The sequence below is a fragment of the Phyllostomus hastatus genome, unplaced genomic scaffold (assembly GCF_019186645.2).
Source record: "Phyllostomus hastatus isolate PE091 unplaced genomic scaffold, TTU_PhHast_1.1 phas_contig_5, whole genome shotgun sequence".
Lineage (NCBI taxonomy): Eukaryota > Metazoa > Chordata > Mammalia > Chiroptera > Phyllostomidae > Phyllostomus > Phyllostomus hastatus.
The window spans coordinates 683180-708375 of record NW_025333897.1 but is presented as its reverse complement, the minus strand read 5'-3'; the positions used below and the strand labels follow the sequence as shown (position 1 = coordinate 708375).

General features: G+C 50.1%; 1 protein-coding gene and 1 pseudogene across 1 annotated transcript; both read right to left on the bottom strand.

The window, feature by feature from the left end:
* Window positions 1-8: 8 nt before the first annotated feature.
* Window positions 9-10296, bottom strand: LOC123823671 (cytochrome P450 2F2-like). Its single transcript, XM_045846630.1, has 7 exons — window positions 10272-10296; window positions 7355-7551; window positions 1246-1415; window positions 944-1090; window positions 747-860; window positions 461-677; window positions 9-290 (listed from the first exon to the last, which is right to left on the bottom strand). The coding sequence occupies exons 1-7, from the start codon at window positions 10294-10296 to the stop codon at window positions 9-11; spliced, it is 1152 nt and encodes a 383-aa protein (XP_045702586.1).
* LOC123823670 lies at window positions 10148-24922 on the bottom strand (annotated as a pseudogene).
* Between the last annotated feature and the right edge of the window lie 274 nt (window positions 24923-25196).

Below are 25196 nucleotides of genomic sequence, written 5' to 3'. Positions count from 1 at the left end.
GCCTAACCTCAACGGGTCACCAGGCAGAGCTGGAAAGCTAAGGGGACATTGCCCAGGCCGGTGCACTGCGGGGTGAGGTCTGTGTTGGTGGGGCTCCCTACAAGAAGCAGGAAGAACACTGCGGGATAGTGATGAAGAGGAAGATCTCCAGTCAGGCCAGGCCTGTACCCAAGCACATCCACTTTCTTGGGGATACAGATTCGAGGGGAGAACCCCATGTACCCCAGGAACTGGCCCTTCAGAAAGTTGGCCAGGGGTGTTGAAGCAGTATGGATCCTTGAATAGGGTCCCTGTGTGCAGGCACAGGCAGAAAAATCAGGAAGGTACTCTAGGAGGATTTGCAAGTGTTAACGAACATGGTAAGGTTGCCTTTCATCCATCCAAGACACCATATAGAAGCCACGGGGAAGGTGAGGTCTTATTTCTTGCACACATGCTGATGCCTGCTGATCTCAGTTACTAGGTGCTCCTGAGCTTTGCACACAATCCCCAGACTCAGTGGATACCTTGGGCTGAAAGTGGCTGCACAGGCGAAGGTATGTGACAGTCCTAGGGGCAGCACTCTGATGAAGCGCTGGGTCTCCTGCAGCACTGTGTTGGTGTAGGGCAGGCGCTGGTGGTCCTCCAGGCCTGGGAGGCGTGCCTGACCCACTGTGGTGTCCAGCTTCCCTCTGCACCTTGGCTGGGGCCAACAAAGTGAGAGCCATCCCCACAGCCCAGTCCCCTCAACTTGGGCTCCTGCTGGCAGACATGCCACCTCTGGGAACTGGAGAATGAGGGTGGTGTGTGTGGTCTCCGTGCTGCGGGAGAAATGGTTACCTGTGGTCATCACCAAATTTTCCTTCTGGAAGTGACTTGGTCTTTCTGTTCCTATGGATAGAGGAGAGGGGTGCTAGGTGCCTCCTCATGGGCAGCATGGACAGAATTTAGGATGGCAGGGGACTGCACCCTATCCATTTGATCTAGGAAGCAATCAAATTGCAGGGCTCCCCAGGCTGCTGTGTTTCCTGGATTGGCTCGGATGAAGATCCAAAGCTCCGCGACGTTTAGGTGGTGTGGGCCCAGGAGCCAGTTCAGGATGGAGGGGAAATGTACATTGGGGGGAACAGGATCTCAACAGGATCTTGATGTAAGTTCTAGAACTTTCCCATTCCAACATTCTAAGTCCTATCCTAATGATCCACTCTAGGGTCTAAGTATTCAGGATTTGGCATAGTTTTGAGCTCAGCAGGAGGGATTGGGGCCAGTCCTCTCAACTCGCCCCATCTGGAATTCAAGCGGAAATTGTCATTGAAGAGGTCCAGGAGCCTCAGGAACTCCGGGTCCTTGTAGCCATAGGGGTTCCCGAGGACCATGGAACAGATATCGTTAGAGGCAGCATTATCTATTAATAGTAGCCGCCGGGGGTCGCACGACTAGGTCATAATGCCATGGCTCCGCCTCCATCTAGCTCTCGGACTTCGCTCCATTCAAATGCCTTCTTGCAGCCCCTCCGGTCCGTCGGCCACACCCACACCAAGTACCTCTCCTCTGTGAACAAGCCCCACCACTGGTGGCTTCAAGTTCGCCAGAAAAGCCGCCTCTTCCAGCCTGGCGCACCCAACCCGAACTCTGTAAGCATTCCAAGTGCAAAATTGCTCAGCTTCTGCCAGCCCCGCCCATTGGGAAACGAGCCGCCAGGGGGTGAGGCAGAGAAGGGGTAGGCCAGGAGCTGGCCACGCCCCTTCAGGCAAGCGTCCAGCCACTGACTAGACTCCCCTGCAACTCCTTCGCTCAACTTCTTTCCCAGCCATCTTGGTTGCTATCCCAGCCTTCCCCGCCCTCTGCACACATTGGCCCCGCCTCTGCTGGTCCCGATCACTGACCAGTGCCTGCTCGCTCTGGCTCTTCCGTCACCGCACAAGGAGCCAACCCCCATCTTCCCTACATTTTAGCTCCGCCCCACCTTCCCCTCACCACATGCGCTCTTTAGCACTGAGTCTCTGTTCTGTTAGGCCCCGCCCCGATTTCCTGGCCCCAGTCCTTTTAGCACCCCGACGGAATGCTCAGGTCTGCTTTTCCACCTCCTGGGACTTGTCACTTCCACTCGTGAAAAGGCGGCTGGCAACTGTAAAAGGTATCTGCAAGGGCATTAAGACATCTCACAGCGCTGCGTAGCGGCGCAGCACCGTTGCAGGGCGCTGGCCCAGTTGCCTGTGAACAGGAGAGCCCAGCGGCCAGAGCGCTACGTAGAGCGGGTGCTCATTGGATTCCGGGTGGGAGATCCCGACACCCTCCTCTATCGAGACCCCAGAGCCCCGCTCACAACTCGTTCCCCCTTCAAACCCAGGAGTTCCCATCTCAGCTCCTTATTCCAGGCTCAGGAATTCATATCTCGAGCTTCCTGCCTCAGACCTAGGAGTCTAGGCTCACGCTTTCTTTTTCCGTCAGGATCTAGAAATCTATCCCCAGCCCCCTGCACCCACAAAACTAGGTATCTGGACTCTAGGTATACCCCCTCCCAGCCTTGAACCAGGAGAACAGACCCTTCTGCTCCCCGCTCCCTCACTGTGCTACCTATGCCAGGCTCCTCCTCCCTCAGGACCCAGAAATGGAGGTTGGGGATAGGGCAGTGAGTGTGACTCTGCTTTTAACGGGAGCTCAGGCCTACACTGTGCTTCTCTGGAGATTTGACTCCCCCACAACCCCACTCTCCCCTCTACCACCTCCTCTTCCCAAACAACCAGAAGTCCAGGCCCCCAGCTTCCCACCCCAGCCAGAATCCTTTCCCAGAACGCAGGACTCAAGGCCCCTTAACCTTCCTCAGGACTCGGAGCGAACCAGGAGTTCCAGCCCCCAGGCCCACCTCCATGAATCCAAAATTTTGTACCCCACCCCCTGTCAAGACTAACTCTTCGAGTGCACTATGCAGGCTCCCGCTGCACACATTCCCCAGCAGGGGGTTAGGGCGTTGGGTCCCCAGGTGGGGGCGGGGGTGGAGATAGGGCTCTCTGTGTCTGAGTATCCGCACTTCAACCTCGCCTGCCCAGCGCCGGCAGCAGGAGCAGAAACAGCAGTGCAGCGATTCTTGTGGCTATCATGCCCTCGATTTCTGATGCCTGCACCCCTTCGCCTCTATTTGATTCCCCTGGAGTCTTGGAGGGGGGACAGAGTGGGAGGGCGGGGCGTCTGTGGCCTCTTATTCCCCAGATTTTCCAACCCAAGGTCACTCCGCCCCCAAAGACCTAGCGCTGCTCTGCCTGGTTACACCTAGACTTTTTGTACCAGTCTCAGCCTGCCCTGTTTGGCAATTTGCATGCACCAGCATTTCTGTGTCATTACACTTAGCCAACAGCTGCACCTTCCTGAGCCCCTAGCACCTTTGGGTTCTTATTTGGCCTGTAGGAGTGCATTTTTAAATTTCTCTGCACCATGACCCCTGAAAACTGTACCCTGTACAGTCATGTACCCAATAAGGACATTTAGGTCAACGACAGACCACACATACAACCGTAGTCCTACAAGATTTTAATAGAGCTGGAAAATTCCTGTTGCCCATGGTAAGCTGTAGCACAAACCCACCGCTCACGTGTTTGTAGTGATGATGTAAACGAACCTACTGCGTTGCCAGTTGTCTGAAAGCATAACACATGCAAGCACATAATACTTGGTGATGGTGATGAATGACCCTGTTACTGATTTCTGTATTTACTACACTTTTAAAAATCATTATTTTAGAGTGCTTGCTTTCTACTTGTATTAGAAGCAACCCACTGTAGAACAGTATGCTGAGTCACACCGGCAGCAGCCGCAGACGTTGTTGTGTTTACTGTGTTTCTTGATCACGTCATTTTCTCTTGCACTTGACTTAAGCTCATGTTGTTTTTTACAGTAACTTCCTGTACAGGAGTTTAGCCTGGGAGCGACTGGCTGTCACATGCAGCCGAGGTGTATAGCAGGCTGTGCCATCTAGGTCAGTGTAAGTGGACTTCGTGATGTCCTCGCAATGACAAAATCACCAAATTTCTCATTTCCCAGAATGTGTCCCATTGTTAATTGGTGCATGACTGTACTTCAGATTGCTAAATACACTCCTGAGTCCTAAACACATAAAAACCACCCCTGGTGATGTGCCATTAGGCTGGCACTCCTGTGGCCTGTGACTGTGATTCTAGGGAGTCACACCTGAGTCCTTGTCATTTCTATGCCCACTGCTCTTAGAGCCCTGAATGCTGGACCTGTCTCCCAGATGCTCATTGAGTGTCCTAGCCTCCTGGTGTCCATCAGCCTGATACTTCTGTACCTATCCTTATGACTCCCGGGTGCCTTTCCATGTGATGGCCCCTAGTACCCCCATAGTTATGCCCTGCCCTGAACTCCTGCCATCTCTATTTCCAATGCTCTGGCTCCCAGATGCTCCCAAATGTCCTATGCCCCTGCTTTTGTGCTCCCTGGTTGCCAGTCCCCTAAGCCCCTCAGTGGGCACATCCACCTTAAGGCCAGGCCGTGATGGCAGACAAACTATGCATCATTCCCACTTACCCTGGGGGTGGATGGGCTGGAGGGGGCAAACCCAGGCCTGGATGGCCCAGTGGTAGGTAGGGGTGTGGCTGAGCCAGTACTTGGAATAGACTGTTCAGAAATGTGGCCCAACCACCTGCCAGACCCTGCCTTGCCAGATCCAGCCTTTTGCCAGGTGCCTGGCATAGGGCCCAGACCTGAGTAGAGGGTAGGAGGTGCTGTGCAGAGTCTAGGACTGGGCTTGTCTCTAGGAGTGCCTCTCAGTGTCTCTGTGTCTCTTCATTGATTCGTGTTTCATCCCTCAGTGTCTTCTTCCCTTTCATTCTCGGTGTTTCTGTTTCTGTTCATCTCTCTCTTTCTCTGTCTTGGTTTCATTCTCAGTGTTTGCCTCTGTTCATGTCTGTTTTCTATCTTTTGCTCTCTCCTTTCGAATATGTTTTTATCTCTCTGTAACTCTCCTAATTTGTCTTTACCTTACTCTTCCAGTTTGTGCTTCCCTGTCTCCTTGCCTCTGTCTTGGTCTGTGTTGTAGGTCTTCCTACCTGTCACCCTTCCTCGGTCTAGGAACCTGGTGACTGGGAGGGGTTGTGGGATGGGGTGCCGACTCCACAGACAGTGGGGGTGCAGGGGAGCACAGCAAACATGTACTGCCCTGACCCCACCCCGTCCCACTCTGTTGGGCTCTCTAATGAATCCTTTTCATTTATTAGGGTGTCTTCAAGAACAGACATTTGTCTTGTTCACGCCTGCATCCTCTGCACCTAAAATAGTGCTCAGCACACAGTGCACGCTCAGTACATGTTTGTTGAATGAATGTGTGATTTTGTCATCCTGATTTCTGTCTCTGTCTCTATTGCTGTCAGTCTCTGTCTTTTTTTTTTTTTTTAGATTTTATTTATTTATTTTTAGAGAGAGAGGAGGGAGAAAGAGAGGGAGAGAAACATCAGTGTGTGGTTGCCTCTCACATGGCCCCCACTGGGGACCTGGCCTGCAACCCAGGCATGTGCCCTGACTGGGAATTGAACTGGTGACCCTTTGGTTCGCAGTCCATGCTCAGTCCACTGAGCTACACCAGCCAGGGGTCAGTCTCTGCTTGTTGCTCAGTTCCTGTGACTGTCTCTCTTCCTGCCTATCTCTGTGTCTCATCTCTTGAGACTTCTGTCTCTCTATTTCCCCCTTTTCTTCCCTCTCAGACCTGTTTCTCTTTCTCTCTGTTCCTTCTTAATTTCTCTCTGTTTTAGAATCTCCTTGTCTTCTCTCTGGGCATCTCTGTCTCTCCCTTTCTCCCAGTGCTTCTCCTCCCCACCCGTCTCTTTCTGTCTGACTCCCTCCAGTCTTTGGTTTTCAGGATCTCTTTCTGCTATCTCTACATGTCTCTCAGCCTCTTCCTGTCTTTCTCCACCTCTCTGCCTCTTTTTTGGGATCTCTATGTGCTTCTCTTTGCCACCTCTCCATCCTTCTCAAGACCTCCGAGTTTCTCCTTCCCATGGCTGGGCCCTAGGGCAGACTCTGGTTGGCCTACGGTGGGAACAGCATGGGGATCAGGGAGAGAATGCCCCATGTGGAGACTGCATATATGCCTCACCTAGCTGGCCCAGTGTTCAGCAGAGCATGTCCCTGCTTCTGGACAGCCTTGGGGGGACCCTGTTCAGGGTAGGGACTCTCAGGCCACCTTTGCCTGTGGCTGGGGGCCCAGCCCCGCTCTGCCTGACTCTGGCTCAGGAAAGCCTATGGAGAAAAGCTACTGTCAGCAGAGTGTCAGGGTGCTAAGTCCAGTCCCAGGTTGGGAACCCCCAGGACTGGGCCTGCTACCCAACCCCAAAGGGAGGAATTGCCAGACAAAGGAATAATCCAAGGAATAGGGTGAGAAATGGGGGACAGTTTCAGTCTTCTGCTGCTTCACTTTCACGTTCACTGCCCTTCCTCTCTGTCTTTTTCTGGTCATTGTGTCTTTCCTTGTCTCTGTCTTCAATCTTCTTGCACCTGCCCCCCCCCCCCCAACACACACACACTTCTTAGTCTGTGTATCTCGATGCTTTCCTCTGTGTTTCCACTTTGTGAGATTGAGAGGAGCAGTGTTGGAACCAGATGGTCTGTGTTTCATTCCCAGCTCTGCCTGTCTCTGGTTGTCTTGTTTTGGGCAAGTCACCTCACCTCTCTGAGCCTGTTTGCTCAACTGTAAAAACGCTATAATGACATTGCTTTGTCTCATAGGGAGATGTAAATGAGGAATTTAGAACTGTGTGAATGGGAGGCACTATGTGTTAGTACCCCATTATTTCTCAGTCTCTGTGTCTGTTATATCTCCCCATCTCTCCCTTCCTCCCTGCTTACATTCCATCTTGGTACAGTGCCCTGCATCTCTTGCAGAGCTGTTCAGTGTCTTTCTGGGTGCTGTTTGCTTCTCTGTCTCCCTGTCTTTGGGCTGTCATGGCCTCTATATTCCAGCCTATGTCCAGGTAACAATTTCTACCAATTTCTAGCTGTCCCAAGGGTAAGCGTGAAACTTGTTGGTGCCTTCTCTCTCTGCTGCCAGTTCTCCCTTCTTTCCATCCTAGGGACCTGTCCTCCTCCCTTTATTTCACCACAGCAGGGTAATTTACTAGGAAATTATACAAGAGCCCCCCAAAAGGTGTGTAATACAGCGAGTTCTGTGGGTAAAACAAGACATGCACCTCATCTTCCCCAAATCTTTGCCTCTGGGTGCACAGAGGGGGAAAGATGGGAGGATGAGGGATGGGCATGTGGCAGGCACAGAGTGAGGGAAAGCAAGTGTGACAGCGAGAGGGAGGGGGCACAGTGGACGGAGAAGAGGAGCAGAACAACCTCTAGGGGCGAGCCTCATCGCCCACACGTGAATCTGGAAGGGCTCGGGTGTCATCGCACGGCGCAGGCACAGCCGTGGCAAATTGCAGAGACCGGAGCTGAGCGGGGTCAGGTCAATGTTCTCTGGCGCCCCCAGCAGCTGCAGCGAGAAGTTTTGCAGGATGGTGATGAAGTAGAGGAAGGGTTCCATGCACACCAAGGACTCGCTCAGGCACTGCTGGCATCCTTCAGAGGTGGGAGTGGAGGAGTGATGACATAAGAGGAGGTGAGGGGCTCCAGCCCCAAATTCCCAGAGGAAAGCATACGAGGACAAAGATCTGGGAAAGAGCTTTAAGTAAGTCCTGAACCAGAATGGCCTGATATTGTACAAATGCAACTTTATGGATTCAAATCCCGGTTCTGCCCTATTTTTTGTGATCTTGGGCATGCCACAGTTTCTGGGTTTTTAAAAATTAATTAATTTATTTATTTATAATATATTTTTTGATTATGCTATTACAGTTGTCCCATTTTCCCCCCTCCACTCCCCTCCACCCTGCACACTCCCTCCCACCCACATTCCCCCCCTTTAGTTCATGTCCATGTGTCATAAGTTCTTTAGCTTCTACATTTCCCATACAATTCTTGCCCCCCCGTCTATTTTCCACCTATCATCTATGCTACTTATTCTCTGTACCTTTTCCCCCCTCTCTCCTACTCCCACTCCCCTGTTGCTAACCCTCTATGTGATCTCCATTTCTGTGGTTCTGTTCCTGTTCTAGTTGTTTGCTTAGTTTGTTTTTGTTTTAGGTGTGGTTGTTAATAATTGTGTGTTTGCTGTCATTTTACTATACATGTTTTTTATCTTTTTCTTAGATAAGTTCCTTTAACATTTCATATAATAAGGGCTTGGTGATGATGTACTCCTTTAACTTTTCCTTATCTGGGAAGCACTTTATCTGCCCTTCCATTCCAAATGAAAGCTTTGCTGGACAGAGCAATCTTGGATGTAGTTCCTTGCCTTTCATGAGTTGCAATACTTCTTTCCAGCCCCTTCTTGCCTGCAAGGTCTCTTTTGAGAAATCAGCTGACAGTCTGATGGGAACTCCTTTGTAGGTGACTGTCTCCTTATCTCTTGCTGCTTCTAGGATTCTCTCCTTCATTTTAACCTTGGGTAATGTAATTATGATGTGCCTTGGTGTGTTCCTCCTTGGATCCAACTTCTTTGGGATTCTCTGAGTTTCCTGGACTTCCTGGAAGTCTATTTCCTTTGCCAGATTGGGGAAGTTCTTCTTTATTATTTGTTCAAATAACTTTTCCACTTGTTGCTCTTCCTCTTCCCCTTCTGGTACTCCTATATTTTGGATGTTGGAACGTTTAAAGATGTCCTGGAGGTTCCCAAGTTTCTCCTAGTTTTTTTAAAATTCTTGTTTCTTCATTCTTTTCTGATTGGTTGTTTCTTTCTTCCTTCTGGTCCACTCCATTGATTTGAGTCCCAGTTTTCTTCCCATCACTATTGGTTCCCTGTGCATTTTTCTTCATTTCACTTAGCATAGCCTTCATTTTTTCATCTAATTTGCTACCAAATTCAACCAATTCTGTGAGCATCCTAATCACCAGTGCTTTGAACTGTGCATCTGATAGGTTAGCTATCTCTTCATTGCTTAGTTGTATTTTTTCTGGTGCCTTGATCTGTTCTTTTGTTGGGGACATTTTTTTTGTCTTGATGTGTGTGTTATGTAGAGAGGGGCGGAGCCTTAGGTGTTCACCAGGGTGGGGCAATCCACTTGGCTGTGTTGTGGTGCTGTTTGTGGGGAAGGGGTCTGAGAGGGAGCAATGGCACTTGCTCCGCTTTCTGCTGGATTTCAGTTTCTTCTGCCGCTTCCCCTAAACACCTGGGCCCTTCTGGTGCTGATTCTCATGTGGGTGGGCTTGTGTATGTTCTAGGACCCTGTGGGTTTCTCCAAGGAACTCTCTTGTGAGGCTGGGAGTGTCTCCCAGCACCTCAACCCCTACAGGTGTTTTCAATTGGTGTTTTGAGGTTTTATTTCCCCTTGCTGGAGCCCTGGGTTGTGTGGTCTGTCTCACTCCCCAGTTTCACCTGGTTTATCTGTGTGTGAATGTGGGATAGCCTGGTCCACCAGCCACCTTGTGCGCTGCGCCCCTCCACAATCTGCCACCTCACTGGGTCCACCAGCTGCCACCTGCATTCCCGGGATCTGCCATCCGCCACTTCTTTTTGCCATGTACCCTCTCCTCCTACTGGTCTGGATGAATGTGTCTATTTTAACTCCTTGTTTGTTGGACTTCCATACAGTTCAATTTTCTGTCAGTACTGTTTTTTTTGTTTCTAAATTTTTCTTGTCTTTATTTTGGTTGTGCGAGAAGGCACAGTGTGTTTACCTACGCCTTCATCTTGGCTGGAAGTCCAGTTTCTGGGTATTTAAAATGGGGATAATAGTGACTCAGTAGGTTGTTGTGAATGGTAAATGCAGATAAAGTGGCGAGAAAATAATACTTACGTAGGTTTTAGCATGTGCCATGCACTACTCTAAGCACTATACAGCTATTAATTAATTTAACCCTCATAACTCTGAGAGCTGGGCCTTATTATGATCTCCATTTTATAGATATGGAAATCGAGGCACAGAGGTGAAATAACATCTCCAAGGCCGTACACCTTGGAGATGATGGAGCTGGAGTCTGGCTGCAAAGCCCAGTACTTAGCCACCGCTCTTAAGTCCTTCTCAGAGGCAGTGCCTGGCACACAATATGCAATAGGCTAAGTTACCTATTATTATCTTCCCCAACTTTTTCCCCTCTGTAATGCTGACTTACATAGGAAAGATTTTTCTTTAGCAGAGTGAAGATGGAAGCCAAGAAAAACTAGAACCACCTCGCCTGCGCCACCCAGTGGAGAGACTGAGTGACTGCTTTCAAGTGAAATTACTCTTCCTCCTCTCTACCTCCCTCCACAAGCATTTCAGCCATTATGCTCCTGTAGGAGCAGAGTTGGGAGGGGGAAGGGATGTCTCATCCAAAGCTGAGGACGGGTGGGATGAAGTGAGAGGGTTTGGAGGGCTGGGCAGTGTAGGTGGGAATCAAGGGTCTGAATGACTGACTCGTGTCCCCACCACTCTCACAGACAAGGGCATGCAGGCAGGGCTTTTTTTGAAAGACTGATGGGCATCCAGAAAATGCTCAGGGTTGAATTCCTGGGGTGTCAGGAACTGGCTGGGGTTGTAGTGGACTGTGTGGAGGAGGGTGATGGCTTTGGTGCCCTGTGTGGGTGGGAGGCAGGATTAGTGGTGCAGAGAGGGCTGGGAGGTTCCCCCAACTAGGATTCCCATTCTACAGGGCTGAGAACTTGATGGGGGTGTGTGTGTGTGTGCGCGTGCGTGCGTGCGCATAGGACTCCATCAGGGTCTGGGAAATGTGTCTGGGTGTCTGGGGTGCCCAGCGGTGGTGTTTCCCGTGATGAATGCTGAAAGCTGTGTTGTTAGAGCCCAAGGTAGGGATGTGGGATACCCTACCCACCTTGAGGGAACAGATTTAGGTTTCCTGGGGAGGAATCAAGTCTCTGGGAACAGTGTTGAGGCACAAGGGATCCCCAGGACAAAGTCTCAGACCCCGGGGATTCTGGAGAGGGGTCCTAGTGTCACAGGTGTGCACAGGTGTGCACAGGTAACCAGGTTCTTAGTGATCGAGAACAAAGAATTGAACCGAACACACAAAGTTTATAGCATAAAGAAAGAGGGGAGGTTTATTAAGTGATAGTACACACCACAGGACACGGGAGTGAGCCAGCTCTGAGCAGAGGAAAAAAAAGGGCACGTGGGCTGGGGGGATTCTATTCTTATAGGGGCAGAAGCCCCCCTGCTAGTCTTTGGCGGGCTTTTCCTGCGCAGGTACAAGGAGTTGGATTTCAAAGCTACTGCACATGCGTGGTTTCCCATGACTTTCTTGATTGGCTACTGGAGAAGGGAGTCCCCACAATGTTATTTCATTGTAATGATATTATAATGAATCAGGGGGTAGCGCGCAGGCGCATTCTATGATTCAGAGTTGTCCCAGAAAACAGGAACAACCCGTCTTAGGGGGTCTTTGTCATGTATAGGTGTTTTCTACCCTCAGCCCTGCGGGGCCTCGGGAGCTTCCTTCCTGACTACCTCCTGCCTCAACTTCCCCCTGAGAGACATGGTTCTCAAAAAATCTTTTTGGGGGTTGTTGAAGGATGAAGATCCGTCTTCCATAGCTGCTTCAGGCTTAGATTGGACAGTAGACCCTGCCTATTGAGAACCACGGAACTCTCACCCTATTCTATCTAGAGGGTTGAAGAGGAATTCCTGAGGCCACCGCAGATGCTGTATGTTGGTCAGCTTCGACATCGTTCTCAGGGATTGGTTGGAAACCTTGGAGCGTCATCAGTTTGACGTGGAACTGTTTAAGTCTAGAAGAAACAAATTTAACAAGTAAATTAAATAAGCAAGGTCCTAAAAGTAGTAAAACCAGCAGTGTTATTAAGGGCCCTAAGAAGGGTAATAACCATGTTAAGCCAGGGAACCAGGAGGTCAGGGCTTCCTTAATCCCTTGGCCCTGTTGATTATACTTATGTAGCCATTCTGCCTGTTCATAAATTTTCTTTATGTTAGTTTCGATCATTCCAGAGTTATTTACATAGGTGCAGCAGGTTTTATTGATAACAGCACATACCCCTCCTTGTTCTGCTAGAAGATAGTCAAGGGCAAGGCGGTTATCCATGACTACATTTGCCAATGAGTCTACTGATCTTGAGAGTCCAGCTAGAGTACCAGCAGTATCTTTGGAGATTTCTTCTATAATCTTAGTGAGTTCCCTTAGAGTGGCCTCATGATAGGCGAAGCCTCCCCAGGGGGCTGCAGCGGCTATAGTGGCAGCAGCTCCAGCCACTACTAGACCAAAAGCTCGTTTTTTTTTTTCTGCTGAGAGATGGACTCCCAGGACCCATGGTTATATTTATAACGGTAAGGTCTTGGGGTGCCAAGGTCCCTAAGGTACAGTCACCCCCATGTTTAGAGTTGCTGAGATGAGTATAAGCAATAGCTTCTTGAAGTTCTGAATGATCCGTTAGCCAGTTATTGGGAGTCCCACATAGCCAGACGAGCCCCGGGGGTGCTGCAATAACTGTGGCATTAGTGGAGTTATATTTGTTAAGGAGGGCATATGGCAAGGGGGGAAAGGCAGTCCTTAAAAGGGCCTAAGTTATTTCCTTGATCTTTCCCCCCTGCAGGAGGTGGTAGAAATTTTGCTAATACTCCTTGAAGAGATTGGTTTAATTTCCAAGTAACACATTTAGAAGTATCGTTTGTATCTGCATTGTGAGTTTTGTCAAAGCAACAATGGGTACTATTAGGAATACAGTTAGAATCATAATTCGGGTAGCATACTATATGTGACCAATTTAAAGGTTTGAAAATTTCTTCCTCAGAAAGATTCTCTAGAAAGCTGGAACTTGAAAGAGAAGCCAGGGCTTTAAATGGGTCAATGGCCCTTGTATGAGTATTATTATAACATGGGGTACATCCCATCGTACTGTTGCACTTAAGAGAGGTGCTGGAGTAATTAAATGGCTTTAATTCTAGTGGGGTCATACGGAAACACAAAGGAGGATTTTCGCTCCCATCTGACTCTTAAAGAAAAAAGAGGAACGCGTGTAATTGGCAGAGGAATTCAAAGCACTGATTAAGGATTCATTAGCTATTGGGTAGGCTTTTATATGAGTATTATATCTGGAAGGAGTTTCTGGGTTAGGATGACATATCCAACATTGGGCCAGGTTTTTCTCCTGCTGCTAAGGTTTCGAGAAGCATTCACTAGAAAATTTTTCATCCCATTCCGTTACACAGGGTGCAGGCGAGTAGAGAATGGTTAATAGAAACAACAAAGACATTTTCATTTTAACTGGATTTTAACCGGTAATGCAGTCTTTGCTCTTCCAGGAATCCCTGACTCCCAAACTAGTGGGTTTACTGCATCCAGAACTGAACTTGGGATTTCTTCCTGATTTTCGAACACTACTGATTATCATCACCTTACTTAACTCAAATGGCACTTCAGGGAACAACAAGATGGTTCCCATCCGAGCTAAAAGGTCCCGGCCTAACAGAGGAATAGGGCACTGAGGAACAATTAAAAAGGAGTGTTTGAATATTCGACTCTCAAATTGGCAAGTGATAGGGAATGTATAAAAAATATGCCTTAGGATTTCCTTCGACCCCCCATTACCTTAACTGATTTGGAGGAAAGAGGTCCAGAGTAAGAGTTAAGGACAGAGTAAGTGGCCCCTGTATCAACAAGAAAGTCGATTTTCTTACCTGCCACATCTAGAGTTACCCGGGGCTCCTCGGTAGAGATGGGAATATGAGTATTCCCTGGGGCCGACCTGTTCCCCGGGCACCTTCAGTCCTCAAGAGTAGCCATGGCCTTGGGAGATGACCCCTTTCCACTATGGGAACGGGGGGCAGTCTACCTTCCAGTGCCAGGGATCAGAACTGAAGTTCTTGCATAGAGGACAGGGCCTCGGAGGTGGCTGAGTGCAGTTCTTTGACCAGTGTCCAGGGCGCTTGCACTTATAACAGGTCTGATCCTTTTGCCCCTGATTCTTTTGAGGCCTCCCCGAGCTCCCCTGATGGGGCTGGTTTCCGCCAATGGCACTACTAAAGGCTAGTGCAAGGAGCTCTGCTTGCCTCTCCCTTTCCTTCTTTCCCTGTTTTCTTTCCTCCAAATCCCTATTGTTAAAGACTGAAAAGGCTGTATCCATGAGCTGATCTAAGGGGGTCTGCGGGCCCATTTGTAATTTCTGAAGCTTCCTGCGAATATCAGGGGCAGATTGAATTATAAAATGCTGCCCTATCAAGATTCGACCCTCCGGGGATGAAGGGTCCAAGTTTGTATATTTTTTGGAAGGCTTCTACTAGTCTGTTTCTGAAGAGAGCTGGGTTTTCTTCCTTGCCCTGAAAGATTTCCCTAACCTTTTCATAATTCACAGGTTTCTTGATGCAGTTTCTCATTCCTGCCAGTAAGCAATCTATCATTGCATCCCTACTCCGGATCCCTGCCTGAGTATTGTATTCCCAGTTAGGTTCCTGGTCTGGGACAGCTTGGGCAGCTGGCTGGTTAGTGCCAGGGTTCTGGGTATGCAGCTGATCTGCATACTTACGAGCCTCCTCCCAGATCCGCTGTTTCTCGTCTGGGGAACAGCAGGTGGTCAGAATTATGTACAAATCCCTCCACGACATACTGAAATGCTAGAGTAAGAGTCTGGAAATTACTAGTGAAACGTGAAGGGTCCTCTGAAAAACTCCCTAGCCTGTCTTTACATTGTTGTAAATCAGTTATAGAGAATGGCATTTGTACCCTTATAGCACCTTCAGGGCCTGCTACCTCCCTCAAGGGTAGGAGTGCAGGGAGTGGTAGGGAGATAAGAAGCGCCACTTCTAGTATGTCCTGCAGGGCTGGGTTTTTCCTCAGCTGGTGGCTTTAGGTTACCCATAGCATAAGGTGGTGGAGAGGTCGCTCCCTCTAAGGTAGGGGCAGAGACTTCAGAACTCTGGGGTTCTCTTAATCTCTCTTGAGAGACAGGTGGGGAGCTAAGGAGGGTATCTTCTAATTGATCAACACTTGGGCCTGTAGGTTTTGTCAGGGTGGGGCTGGAGCAAAAGCGAGGGATCTCGGTACAGAGCCATAAACGCCTGCACGTAAGGAACTTCAGACCATTTGCCTTCCCTCCGGCAGAATAGATCTAGCTGTAGGATAGTATTATAATTTGTGCTCCCATTCTCAGGCCATATCTCTCCACCCCCTAATTTATACTGGGGCCAAACAGTGTTACAAAAGAAAACTAATCTCTTCTTTTTTTAAAATTTTTGGGGTCAAATTTATCCCAGTTGCTAAGAATGCAACCCAATGGTGATTTGGAAGGGATGGAAGATGTAGTTCCCATCTCGACTGCGGTGATCCTAAGAGAGAAGGAAAAGAAACAAAGATACTCCTTTGCAGACTAGAGGCGTCCCTCTCTTTGCTGCCCTTAGGAGATTCCTAGTGGGCCATGGGCGTCCCCTGGGATCCCACCGAACTACCAGACGTCTCTGGCGAAAGAAATCCTAGTGAGTGTCGGCCGACAGAAATCGAAAAAGACTTGAGAGAATCACCACAGTCTACTTTTGTCTCTAACTATTGGGAAGGAACCAGTCCTGCATTCTTGAGCAATTGCCTATAATCCTGAAAATCCCAGACTCTACCCTTGTGGCCCTAGTACATTTCCATTTCTGTATTCTTCATCTACGGGGACCCTCATTTTCCTGTAAGCTTTAATATCTGGGGAAAAGGAAGTGTCTTACTAGAAAAATAATTTCTGGCCCTGTAAACCATTAAGAGGAGCACCAAGATGATCTTATTATAAAATGACTCTTTTCCAGATCACAAAGAAGACCCTTAAATATTCTATGTAATTTTCCAGAGCTTTAAGAAATTGTACCTGCATCTGAAATCTCCCAGAAGGGACCTCAAGCGATGTCTAAATCACCACCCTTCATACTGGAGGCGTATCTCATGGAGGGACAATGAACTGAGAGGGGAAATTAAAATACCCTTATAGAAACAAGTAAACCACCTTAGAATTCCAAATTCAATTAATTAGGTAAGAGTGGCTCTATGCAGCCATTCTAGTAACCAGCGACCAGCAGGCACCTGTTGTGCAGTTCTGAGCGATGTTGCTGCTTACAATGATAGTATACACGTGGCAAAGATGGGAGTGGCTCATTCCTGCAACTGTACTTAGCGCTAGCCTAACAATGACCCCAAGGTAGATATCTTAGTACAAAGACAGCAGGAACCCTTCATACATAAAAGGCAAGTGGGGGTGTGAGTGAAGGTATAAAGACCAGAAGTCAGTTGGGGAGGAAAAGCATAAAAAGACTATCCGTGGGCCTGATGAGAAAGACTGCAAAAGGAAGTCATAGCGCAGGTGAGGTGGTGACTGATATCCCGCTTGGAAGGTCCGACTATGCCTACTGGGGGAGTGGCCGCGGGGTGGGGCAGTGTTTTGTGCTTTCCACAGTGTGCCTGACCGTTGTGCGGACATTTTCTTGTACCTGGCGGGGACTAAGGCTAACCCCTGTTCCGCATCCAAGTTATCCTATCACAGGAGTCTTCAAGCGGCGGGCGCCCTTGTGGCTTTTAACTGCCCGACCTGTGCCCGCAAATTAGCGGCCGACCTTCTATCACGGAACATCAGAGTCACCAAAACAGAATAGGTGACAACGGAAAAGGGCATCCCGGGTGTCAGAGCAGCAAAGGGGGCTTACCACTCCGGTGTCTTCTCCTGGCTGGCTCGCCAAAAACTGTCACAGGTGTGCACAGGTGTGCACAGGTGTGCACAGGTAACCAGGTTCTTAGTGATCGAGAACAAAGAATTGAACCGAACACACAAAGTTTATAGCATAAAGAAAGAGGGGAGGTTTATTAAGTGATAGTACACACCACAGGACACGGGAGTGAGCCAGCTCTGAGCAGAGGAAAAAAAAGGGCACGTGGGCTGGGGAGATTCTATTCTTATAGGGGCAGAAGCCCCCTGCTAGTCTTTGGCGGGCTTTTCCTGCGCAGGTACAAGGAGTTGGATTTCAAAGCTACTGCACATGCGTGGTTTCCCATGACTTTCTTGATTGGCTACTGGAGAAGGGAGTCCCCCAATGTTATTTCATTGTAATGATATTATAATGAATCAGGGGTAGCGCGCAGGCGCATTCTATGATTCAGAGTTGTCCCAGAAAACAGGAACAACCCGTCTTAGGGGGTCTTTGTCATGTATAGGTGTTTTCTACCTCAGCCCTGCGGGGCCTCGGGAGCTTCCTTCCTGACTACCTCCTGCCTCACTAGGAAGGAGACCTGTTATGGGGAAGAGGTCTGGGATTTAGGACAGGGTCCGACCCACTGTAGTGTGGGCGGGGTCTTGGGCAGGGGCTGAAGTTCTGGATTTAAGGCCTCAGATGTCTGTTGCTAGGGCTTGGTGAGTATGCCAGTTGCTAAGGTCTGTGGTGTGGATTGCTAGGTTCTGATATCCTTCTTGCAAGAGCCTGGGATGCCTCTTTACGGTGTCAAATGTCGTTTGTCGAGTACCCAGCGAACTTCAGGTCGCAGGCAGACTCGAAAGGTCGTATCCTGAGTGACGTGGTGCAGCAGGTTTATGCGGGATGACGTCTGTGAAGTGCTGCACTTCGGGGATCACAGCATCTGTGTAAGGCGTGGCCCTTCGGTCTTCCAGAGCCGGCAGCCGCTGGCGTCTGACCGATCTCCTCCAGGATGCGGGCTGGCGAGGGAGGCGGGCTTGTAATCGAGGGTATCAGCGGGCTCTACCGGGCTGGGCAGAGGTGTGTGCGTGTGTGGGAGCAGTCCACGTTCCCCAGTCAGGGGCTACCACAGGGGTGCCTGTGAGGGCGAGCCGAGACCTTGGAGCGGCGGGAGGGTTGGGTTCAGAGAAAGCAGTAAGTGCGGAAATCGGATTTGTGCAGGGACTGGTGCAGTCGGGACTTTGGGGTGTGGGGGCTGGTGTCCAGAACTCGCTGGGATTTAGAGATCGGGGTGCGGCAGATGGCGAGAGCCCCGTTGGACGCAGCCCTGGAGGCCAGGGTCCCGGGATAGACCCGGAGGCTGGGCTTGGGCAGAAGGGGTCGCAGACAGTGCTGTGTGGCCGGGCCAGACTGTGTGGGAGGAGTCAGTTTTTGGGCAGGCACCGTGGCTGAGGCTCAGGGGCCGGCTCTGGGCATGGGAACGGGCTCGGTGGCAGCGTGGACAGGGTCAGAGGTGGCCCACAAAGCAATGCCATGCGGTCGGGGCTGGGGGTGAGGCAGGTTGTGTGGTCCGTGGGGGCTGCTTGGGTGGGGCCAGCTTCTGTGTGGGTTTGTGGGACCAGGGGTAAGCAGGAGGCTCGGACTTTCAGGCCTGCTGGGCTCGCTGTGTGTGGGCGGTGCGGCTCAGTGGGCGCATCTCCTGGCGAGGGAGGGTGCGCGTACCTAGCACTTTGGGGACTTCAGTAACGCGAGGAGTGCGTGGAGCAGGTCCCGGTGCCGCCAGAGAGAAGGTTACGTGTGGTCATCAGAAGGGTATCCGTGGGGCAGTGGTTCAGCGGATCCTGCGTCTCCTGCGGGGGTAAATCAGTGGAGATATGAGCCAGAATCTGGAGATCCTGGCCCCGCACTGACCACGCGCTCGGAGCCTGGGGGCCCCATTCCCCCCAGAGCTATGCAGATGCTACTGGGCGTCAGTTCAGTCCCTCCTCTGTTTAACTTCTCTTTCTCGGGGGACCTGGGAGCGCGGGTGGGCGGGGCAGGGAAAAATCTCAGCCGCAGGGTCCACAATCAACGGATCCTTAATGACTTCTCAGTGAGCTTTTAACTGGCAGCCTCGCCGAATGGCTCCGGGCTCCAGCGCAGCAGAACCCAGTGTTCAGCTTCCCTTCCCAATGTGGAGAGGTCACACTCAAACCCGCTCAACCGGGATCCCTGTTGGTTTCAGGTAAGGGAAGCAGTTCAGACCAAAGGTGAGACTTCCAGGCAGGGCTTACCTGTTCCAAGCAATCGATGAAGTCTCGGGGAGAGCTGGTGTCCGGAGAGGCCTGGTGGTCGCGGACACTGCGGACAATGGGGTCCTTCATGCGTGCCCAAAGTTCTGAAAAAGGCCTCGGTGCACCTGGGCACCCAGTCCAGGAGACTCAGAGAGATATACCACTGGGGATGGGGCGGACTCGGGGGTTCTGGAGGAGCAGGCAGGGTGTGTGCAAGTGAGGGTCAGGGTGGTTGGGGGGCAGGGACGGGGTCTTGAGGGGCTAGTTCTGGAGAGGCTGGTTGGGGATGGGGGGGCTGTGTATGTAGGTGGAGACGCTGTGGAGCGGGCTTGGGTGTGGCTGGGCGGGACCTTGTACCTGGGGCAGGGGTCAGATGAGAAGGGACCAGCCAGTCCCAAGGGCCAATTGCTGCCCCATCGCGCCTCCCTGTCCCCCAAATAATTAGGCCTCCTGACCTCCCCCCAGGGGCTGCTCAGGATTTGAGAGTTGTCATGGAGGAGGTGGATAATGGTGAGCAGATGCTCGTCGTAGTCAAAGCGGCTGCTGAAGACCACGGAGCTGATAATGTTGCACACTGAGCGGTTGGGCGCAAATGTGGGTCAAAGGGCTCATGTGAAGATGGGGGGTGAAGGGGGTCCGGGGTACGCTTAGGAAACACATGAGCCACACACCAGGCCCCATGCAGCTACAGTCTCAGTTTGCACACCATCCAGCCAATTGTGATAAGGGGACTCAGTGACTGGCAGCACAGAATGTATGCTGCTGGCTGCCCAACATGAACCATAGCAACACCCGAAATGTGTTTGCTGACGTAACACACAGCACACCAATGCATGGCAATCATCAAGCATCGCGGAACACATAACATATGGCAAAACACCCAGTAAATATGACCCCTGTTCATGTCAACACACATAACACACAGTGACCTAATAGCTGGCCCAGAAACAGACCTGGCAACAAAAGACACTGACATGTAACACCTGCATAGTACTACGTATCTCACAACACAACACACATCAAGAACACACAACAAACCAGCAGATAGTGCAGAACATGCTGTGTGTGATATCACAACACATACAATAAGGGCAGAGAACAAATCAACACACAGCATACGGCAATGTAACAACATCTGTGCTACGGAGACAGCACGGGACAGTGTTACATGCAGGACCTGGCAGCACCACAACCTTGCCCAGCAACACCACACAGCAACACCACACCTGGCACCCGTGATCCGACAACCAAACTTAGACCACAGGAGATAATACTAAAACAACACGCACTCCAACACATTAGTCACTACATAACAGCAGAGCCTGGAAAACCAGGGCTGGAGTTAAGTAGGTATAGTGTGGATCTTGGCTTGGCCTTTTTGTCTTGGTGTGACCTGAGTGAACTGACTGCCTTTCTCTGAACCTCATTTTTCTCATTTGAGAGGTGGGCTTGATGACAGTTTTCTGATGGGGCTGTTACAATGGAGTGTGTGGTGGGGAAGTGCATCGTGAGCCTGTTGCAGACCGGGGGGTTGCAATAGGTTGAGTAATGGCTCCACAGAGATGTTCATGTGTTAATCTCCAAGAACCTGTGGATATGTGGTTAAGTTAAAGCTCTTGAGATGGGGGGATTATTCTGGATTATCTGGCCTAATGTAATCACAAGTGTCTTTACAAGAGGGAGGCTGAAGAGTCTGAGTGAGAAAAGGTGATGGGATGATGGAGAGAAAGAGAGATTGGAGGATACTATGTTGCTGTCTTCCCAGGTGCAGACAGAGGCCAGGAGCCAAAAAATGTAGGTAGCCTCCAGGGGCTAGAAAAGGCGAGGAAGTGGGTTTTCTCCTAGAGCCTCCAGAAAGAACAAGCCCTGCTGACCTGTTTTGTTCTTCGGAACTCCAGATCTGAGAGACAGTGAATTTGTGTTGTTTTAAGTTGCTACATTTGTGACAATTGGTTACAGCAGCGATAGGAAATGAATACAGGCAATTATCCTTTTACTTACCTCACATCACTTAACCTCTGCAGCATCACCTACCACAGTTCACCCCTCCCCCCAAACCAGCAGGATTTGGAGATTAGGCAAGAGTGCTGTTTACTTCTCTGCCTCAGATTCTTCTTCTATAAAATGGGGCTTATAATGGGACCTACTTCTTAGTCTTGGGTGATTTTTCAAGGAAGTAATATACATCAAGTTTTTGGGACAGATCTGGCATATGGTAGGCACGATGTAAATGCTTGAGATTTTTATTAACTTTTTCTCATGGGTTTGTATCCCAGCTCAGCCACTTCCTGGGCATATGACTTAACCTTTCTGGGACTCAGCTTTGTCACTGTAACAACTGCCAAGGCTTGTGGGGAGGGTGAAGCAGGTTAACACTGAAGAGTTTAGTACAGTGTGTGGTATCCAGTAAGTGCTTCAGTAAGTGGGCATGAGTGTGTTGAGTGTGGACTTGGTGTGAGTGAGACATGGGTTTAAATCTTGGCTCCTCCACCTACTAGCTTTATGACTTCAAGCCTGTCACTTAACCTCCACATGCCTCCATTTCCTCATCTGGAAAACGGATTGTTCCAAGGCTTAAGGGGCCTGTGTGTGGAACTGTGCTTCACACAGGGCCCCACACTTGGTGAGTCTCACGAGCATCATCATCATGATCACCCACCAGCTGTGCTAAAAGTACCACACAAAGCGCAGCAGAGTGGCCACCACTGTAACATATTCTGTCCCTGAGCTTCAAGGAAACACAGCACCCCAAGCTGATCCACCTCCAGGGGTCACCACTTATTGAGGGCTAAGCGAGGAGCCTCCTGTTCACACCCAAGTTATGGTATCTGACAGTCTTGGCCACTAAGTAGGATAGATGTGACTGAGGGACATGGACAGCACTCTGGGACCCTGACCTCCAGTTTTCCACAGCTCCACCAGCAGGAAGTTGCCTTCCTCCACGGTCTGCTCTTCAAAGCTCCTCTTCCCCATCCTGGAGTTCCACAGAATCTGGATACAGAACTTCCTGAGGACCTTCCACTGTTCCCCATTGGAGTACGTGACGCCTGGGGAGAAGAGGAAGAGCCAACTCAACCTCTGACTTGTCTCTGAGACCACTGCCATCTGACTTTCCTTTCCTGTCGTTGGCTAGGAGAGAGACTATGAATCTGCCATCTTCCCTGCCCCTCCTGGTAAGCCCTCCCTGGGCCTCCAAGCTAGTTCCAATGCCTCCTTTGAGCTTCCATAGGACCCTGGGCATTTCCCATAACAGACCTGATCACCCTGGGCTGTCATGGTCAGGTGATGGTGCTGCCTCCTTCATTAAACTGTGAAAGCACGGTGGCGGCCTACCTTGGTCACCACCATGTTACTAGCATTGTCCAGGGCAGGGGTTATCACACAGGAGGTGCTGTTGATAGCTTATTGATTAATGAACGTATGAATTAGGGAAAGAGGCAAGAAAAAGGAACACCGAGACATTCTGAACTCATCTGGAAGCTAGAAAGACCCTGCTGCATTCTCCCCCTGGTCTCAGGGTCTGTTCATAGGCCAGCTCTTCTTCCCACAGCACTCTTTGTCCCTTGTCAGCCCCTGACAGGTCGCGTTCATCTTTTAGGTCTCAGCTTGGAGGTCTCTTTCTCTAGGGAGCCATTCCTGGCCCTCCCTCCCCGCTGGGTTAGGTGCTTTCTCTGGACGCCCCCCTCCTAACCCATCCCTGCTCCCCCATCCCTGCCCTGCCTGTGGCTCTGGGCTGCAGCAGTCTGGTAGTGGGGCTGTGTTTCCTACTGGATGGGAGCTACAATGGGATAAGGCCTTGGGTATGCTTATTTCTAATTCCTTTGGAACAAGTAGAGAACTAGATGGTAAGGAAGAAAAATTGCGTTATCACATCAATTTCTTATAACAACCTTCTCATGGTAGCACAGGTGAGGGGGGAATGACACACATGCCCAAAGGTACACAGTTAATAATTGGCTGAACCTCAGTGTTACCCTTTGTGCCCTGTATTCAAACCATTAGATGGTAGTTATTTTTAGTAATGGATGATGTATGCACAGATGTTTTCTGTGCAAAAGTATCAAGATGAGTTTCTCAACTGCCTTGTCTTCACCTCCTTGCATCTGGTATATCTGGACAGGTGAGGTCATATGATCAAGCCGAGGGAAGGGGACATAAGAGAGGAAAGTATACTCAATACACCATAAGTGGTGGCAGATTTATTTATTTATTTCCAGAGCTCTTCAATTTAAAATCCAGGGGCACCTGGGACCCATCTAGTGAAGATGCTAGCTCCTGGGGATTCTTTAGGAGGAGAAGAATAGTACAGGATGCAGGGCTCCAGGACCCCTTTTTAAAATCAGAGTAGCTTTTCTTTCTTCCTTTCCTTTTCTTTTTTCTTTCTTTCTCTCTCCCTCTCCCCACCCCCCTCATTTATTGGGCCTTGTTATATGTCTTCCTTTGACTAAAAGATTTATGTTAAAAAAAAAAGAAAAGAAAACCACCCTGGCTGGCATAGCTCACTGGATTGAGCTCAGGCTGCAAACCAAAGGGTCACTGGTTGGATTCCCAGTCAGGGCACATGCCTGGATTGTGGGCCAGGTCCCCAATGGGGACCATGTGAGAAGCAATCACACATTGATATTTATCTCTCTTTCTCCCTCCCTTCCCCTCTCTAAAAAATAGATATATAAATAAAATCTAAGAAAAACCATAAGACGAAGTGATTTTCAAGCCTTAGGAGAACAGAATATTGAGACAGGATGGGTTTGTAGTTAATGGTATGACTGCTGGATGGATGGGGATAGAATTGGGTTTGGCTTGGGATGGGTCTGGCAGTGGGGCATGGAGGGAGTGTGGGAATTGATGATTGATTGGGTTTGAGTTTGGTGGTGGGGATGGAGTTTGGTAGAATAAGAATTGGTAGACGGGGATTGAGACTGAGCTTGGGGTTGGATAGATATATGATGGGGTTGTTTTGAGTGATAGTAGCAAGATTCAGGTTTGAAATGGGAACTGGGTACTGACAACTTCAGTAGGTGATTGGGATAGAAGATGGGGTAGGGCTGGATAGAATGATAGTGGAGTTCAGTTTGACTAAAGTATTAGGGTGAGGTTGATGATATACTTTAACATGGGGGTTGGGAGAGGGTTCGTAATGGGAATGGAGGTTGGAGTGAGATGCAGTCAGTCTTGCAGGTGGAGACAGAGTTAAGGGTGAAATGGGGGACACAGATGTAGGATTGTTGGACTTAGGTTGAAGTGGACAACATGAACTAGGGCCAGATAATTGGGTCACCTGACTGAGATGAAAAGTTGGTGATGTGATTGGGGTAGAGACAGGGATTGGGAGGAGAGTGGAGCTGCAGTCAGATGGAGATAGGGATTGGTACAGAAGTGCCATTCAATGTCATGGTGATAGGATTTGGGGGTGGGAGAGGCAGGCCAGACTTCACCCTAGACTAGTACTGCCTGGCTCCACCCCATCTGGTGTCATCAGTGAATTCAGTGACTCTGAGTGCCACCAAAATTGGGAGCACAGTCTACTGCCTTATCCCCTGTATCCATGGGCTAGGGGTGGAGGAGATGGGGAGCAGGCTTACCATTGCCCTTAGCAAAGTTGAAAAAGGTGCAGTAGCTGCCATGGCCACTAAACTCCTTTGCCTGGTCCACAAGGGCCTCCTTCATGGCTTGGTACCCGCTGAGGACCACCACTGGCCTGGGCCCCAGGTGCATTGCATACACAGAGCCATACTCCCTGCTCAGCTGGGGGTGGGAAGGCAGAGGTCACAGGGGTGTCTGGGGCCATGGGACCCCTCCCCTCTCCCAAGCCTAGGCCCTTGCACCTTGGTGAGAGAGGTCAGCATGCCATGCCAATGAAGCTGCAGCAAGTTTCAGAGGAATAGGAGGGGCCTGGGGCCTGGCGTCAGCTGTCCCTTGCCCCTTGAGCTGAGGGTCAGGAACAGACAGGTGAAAACCAGAAACAGGAGCAGCATGGCTGTGCTTATACTAGTCCATGGTGAAGGCAGCTTCGGGCATCTGAGGGAGGGGCAAAGTGGGAGAGGGTAGGGCTGGGGAGGGAGTGGGATCTCTTCACTCCTCATCTCCTCTGGAACATACTTCCCCAGATCCTGGAAATGCGGGCGCATGGAGAGAAGAAAGGAGGTACTGGGTAGAAGAGACAAGGAAAGGCCGGAGGATGGGGAGTGGGGAAAGGAGGGAAGGGGAGAGAGAGACAGAGACAGTCAGATAACAGAGGCAGAGGTAGTCAAAATACAGAGAGACAGACAGTAAGAGAGACAGAAATAAAAAC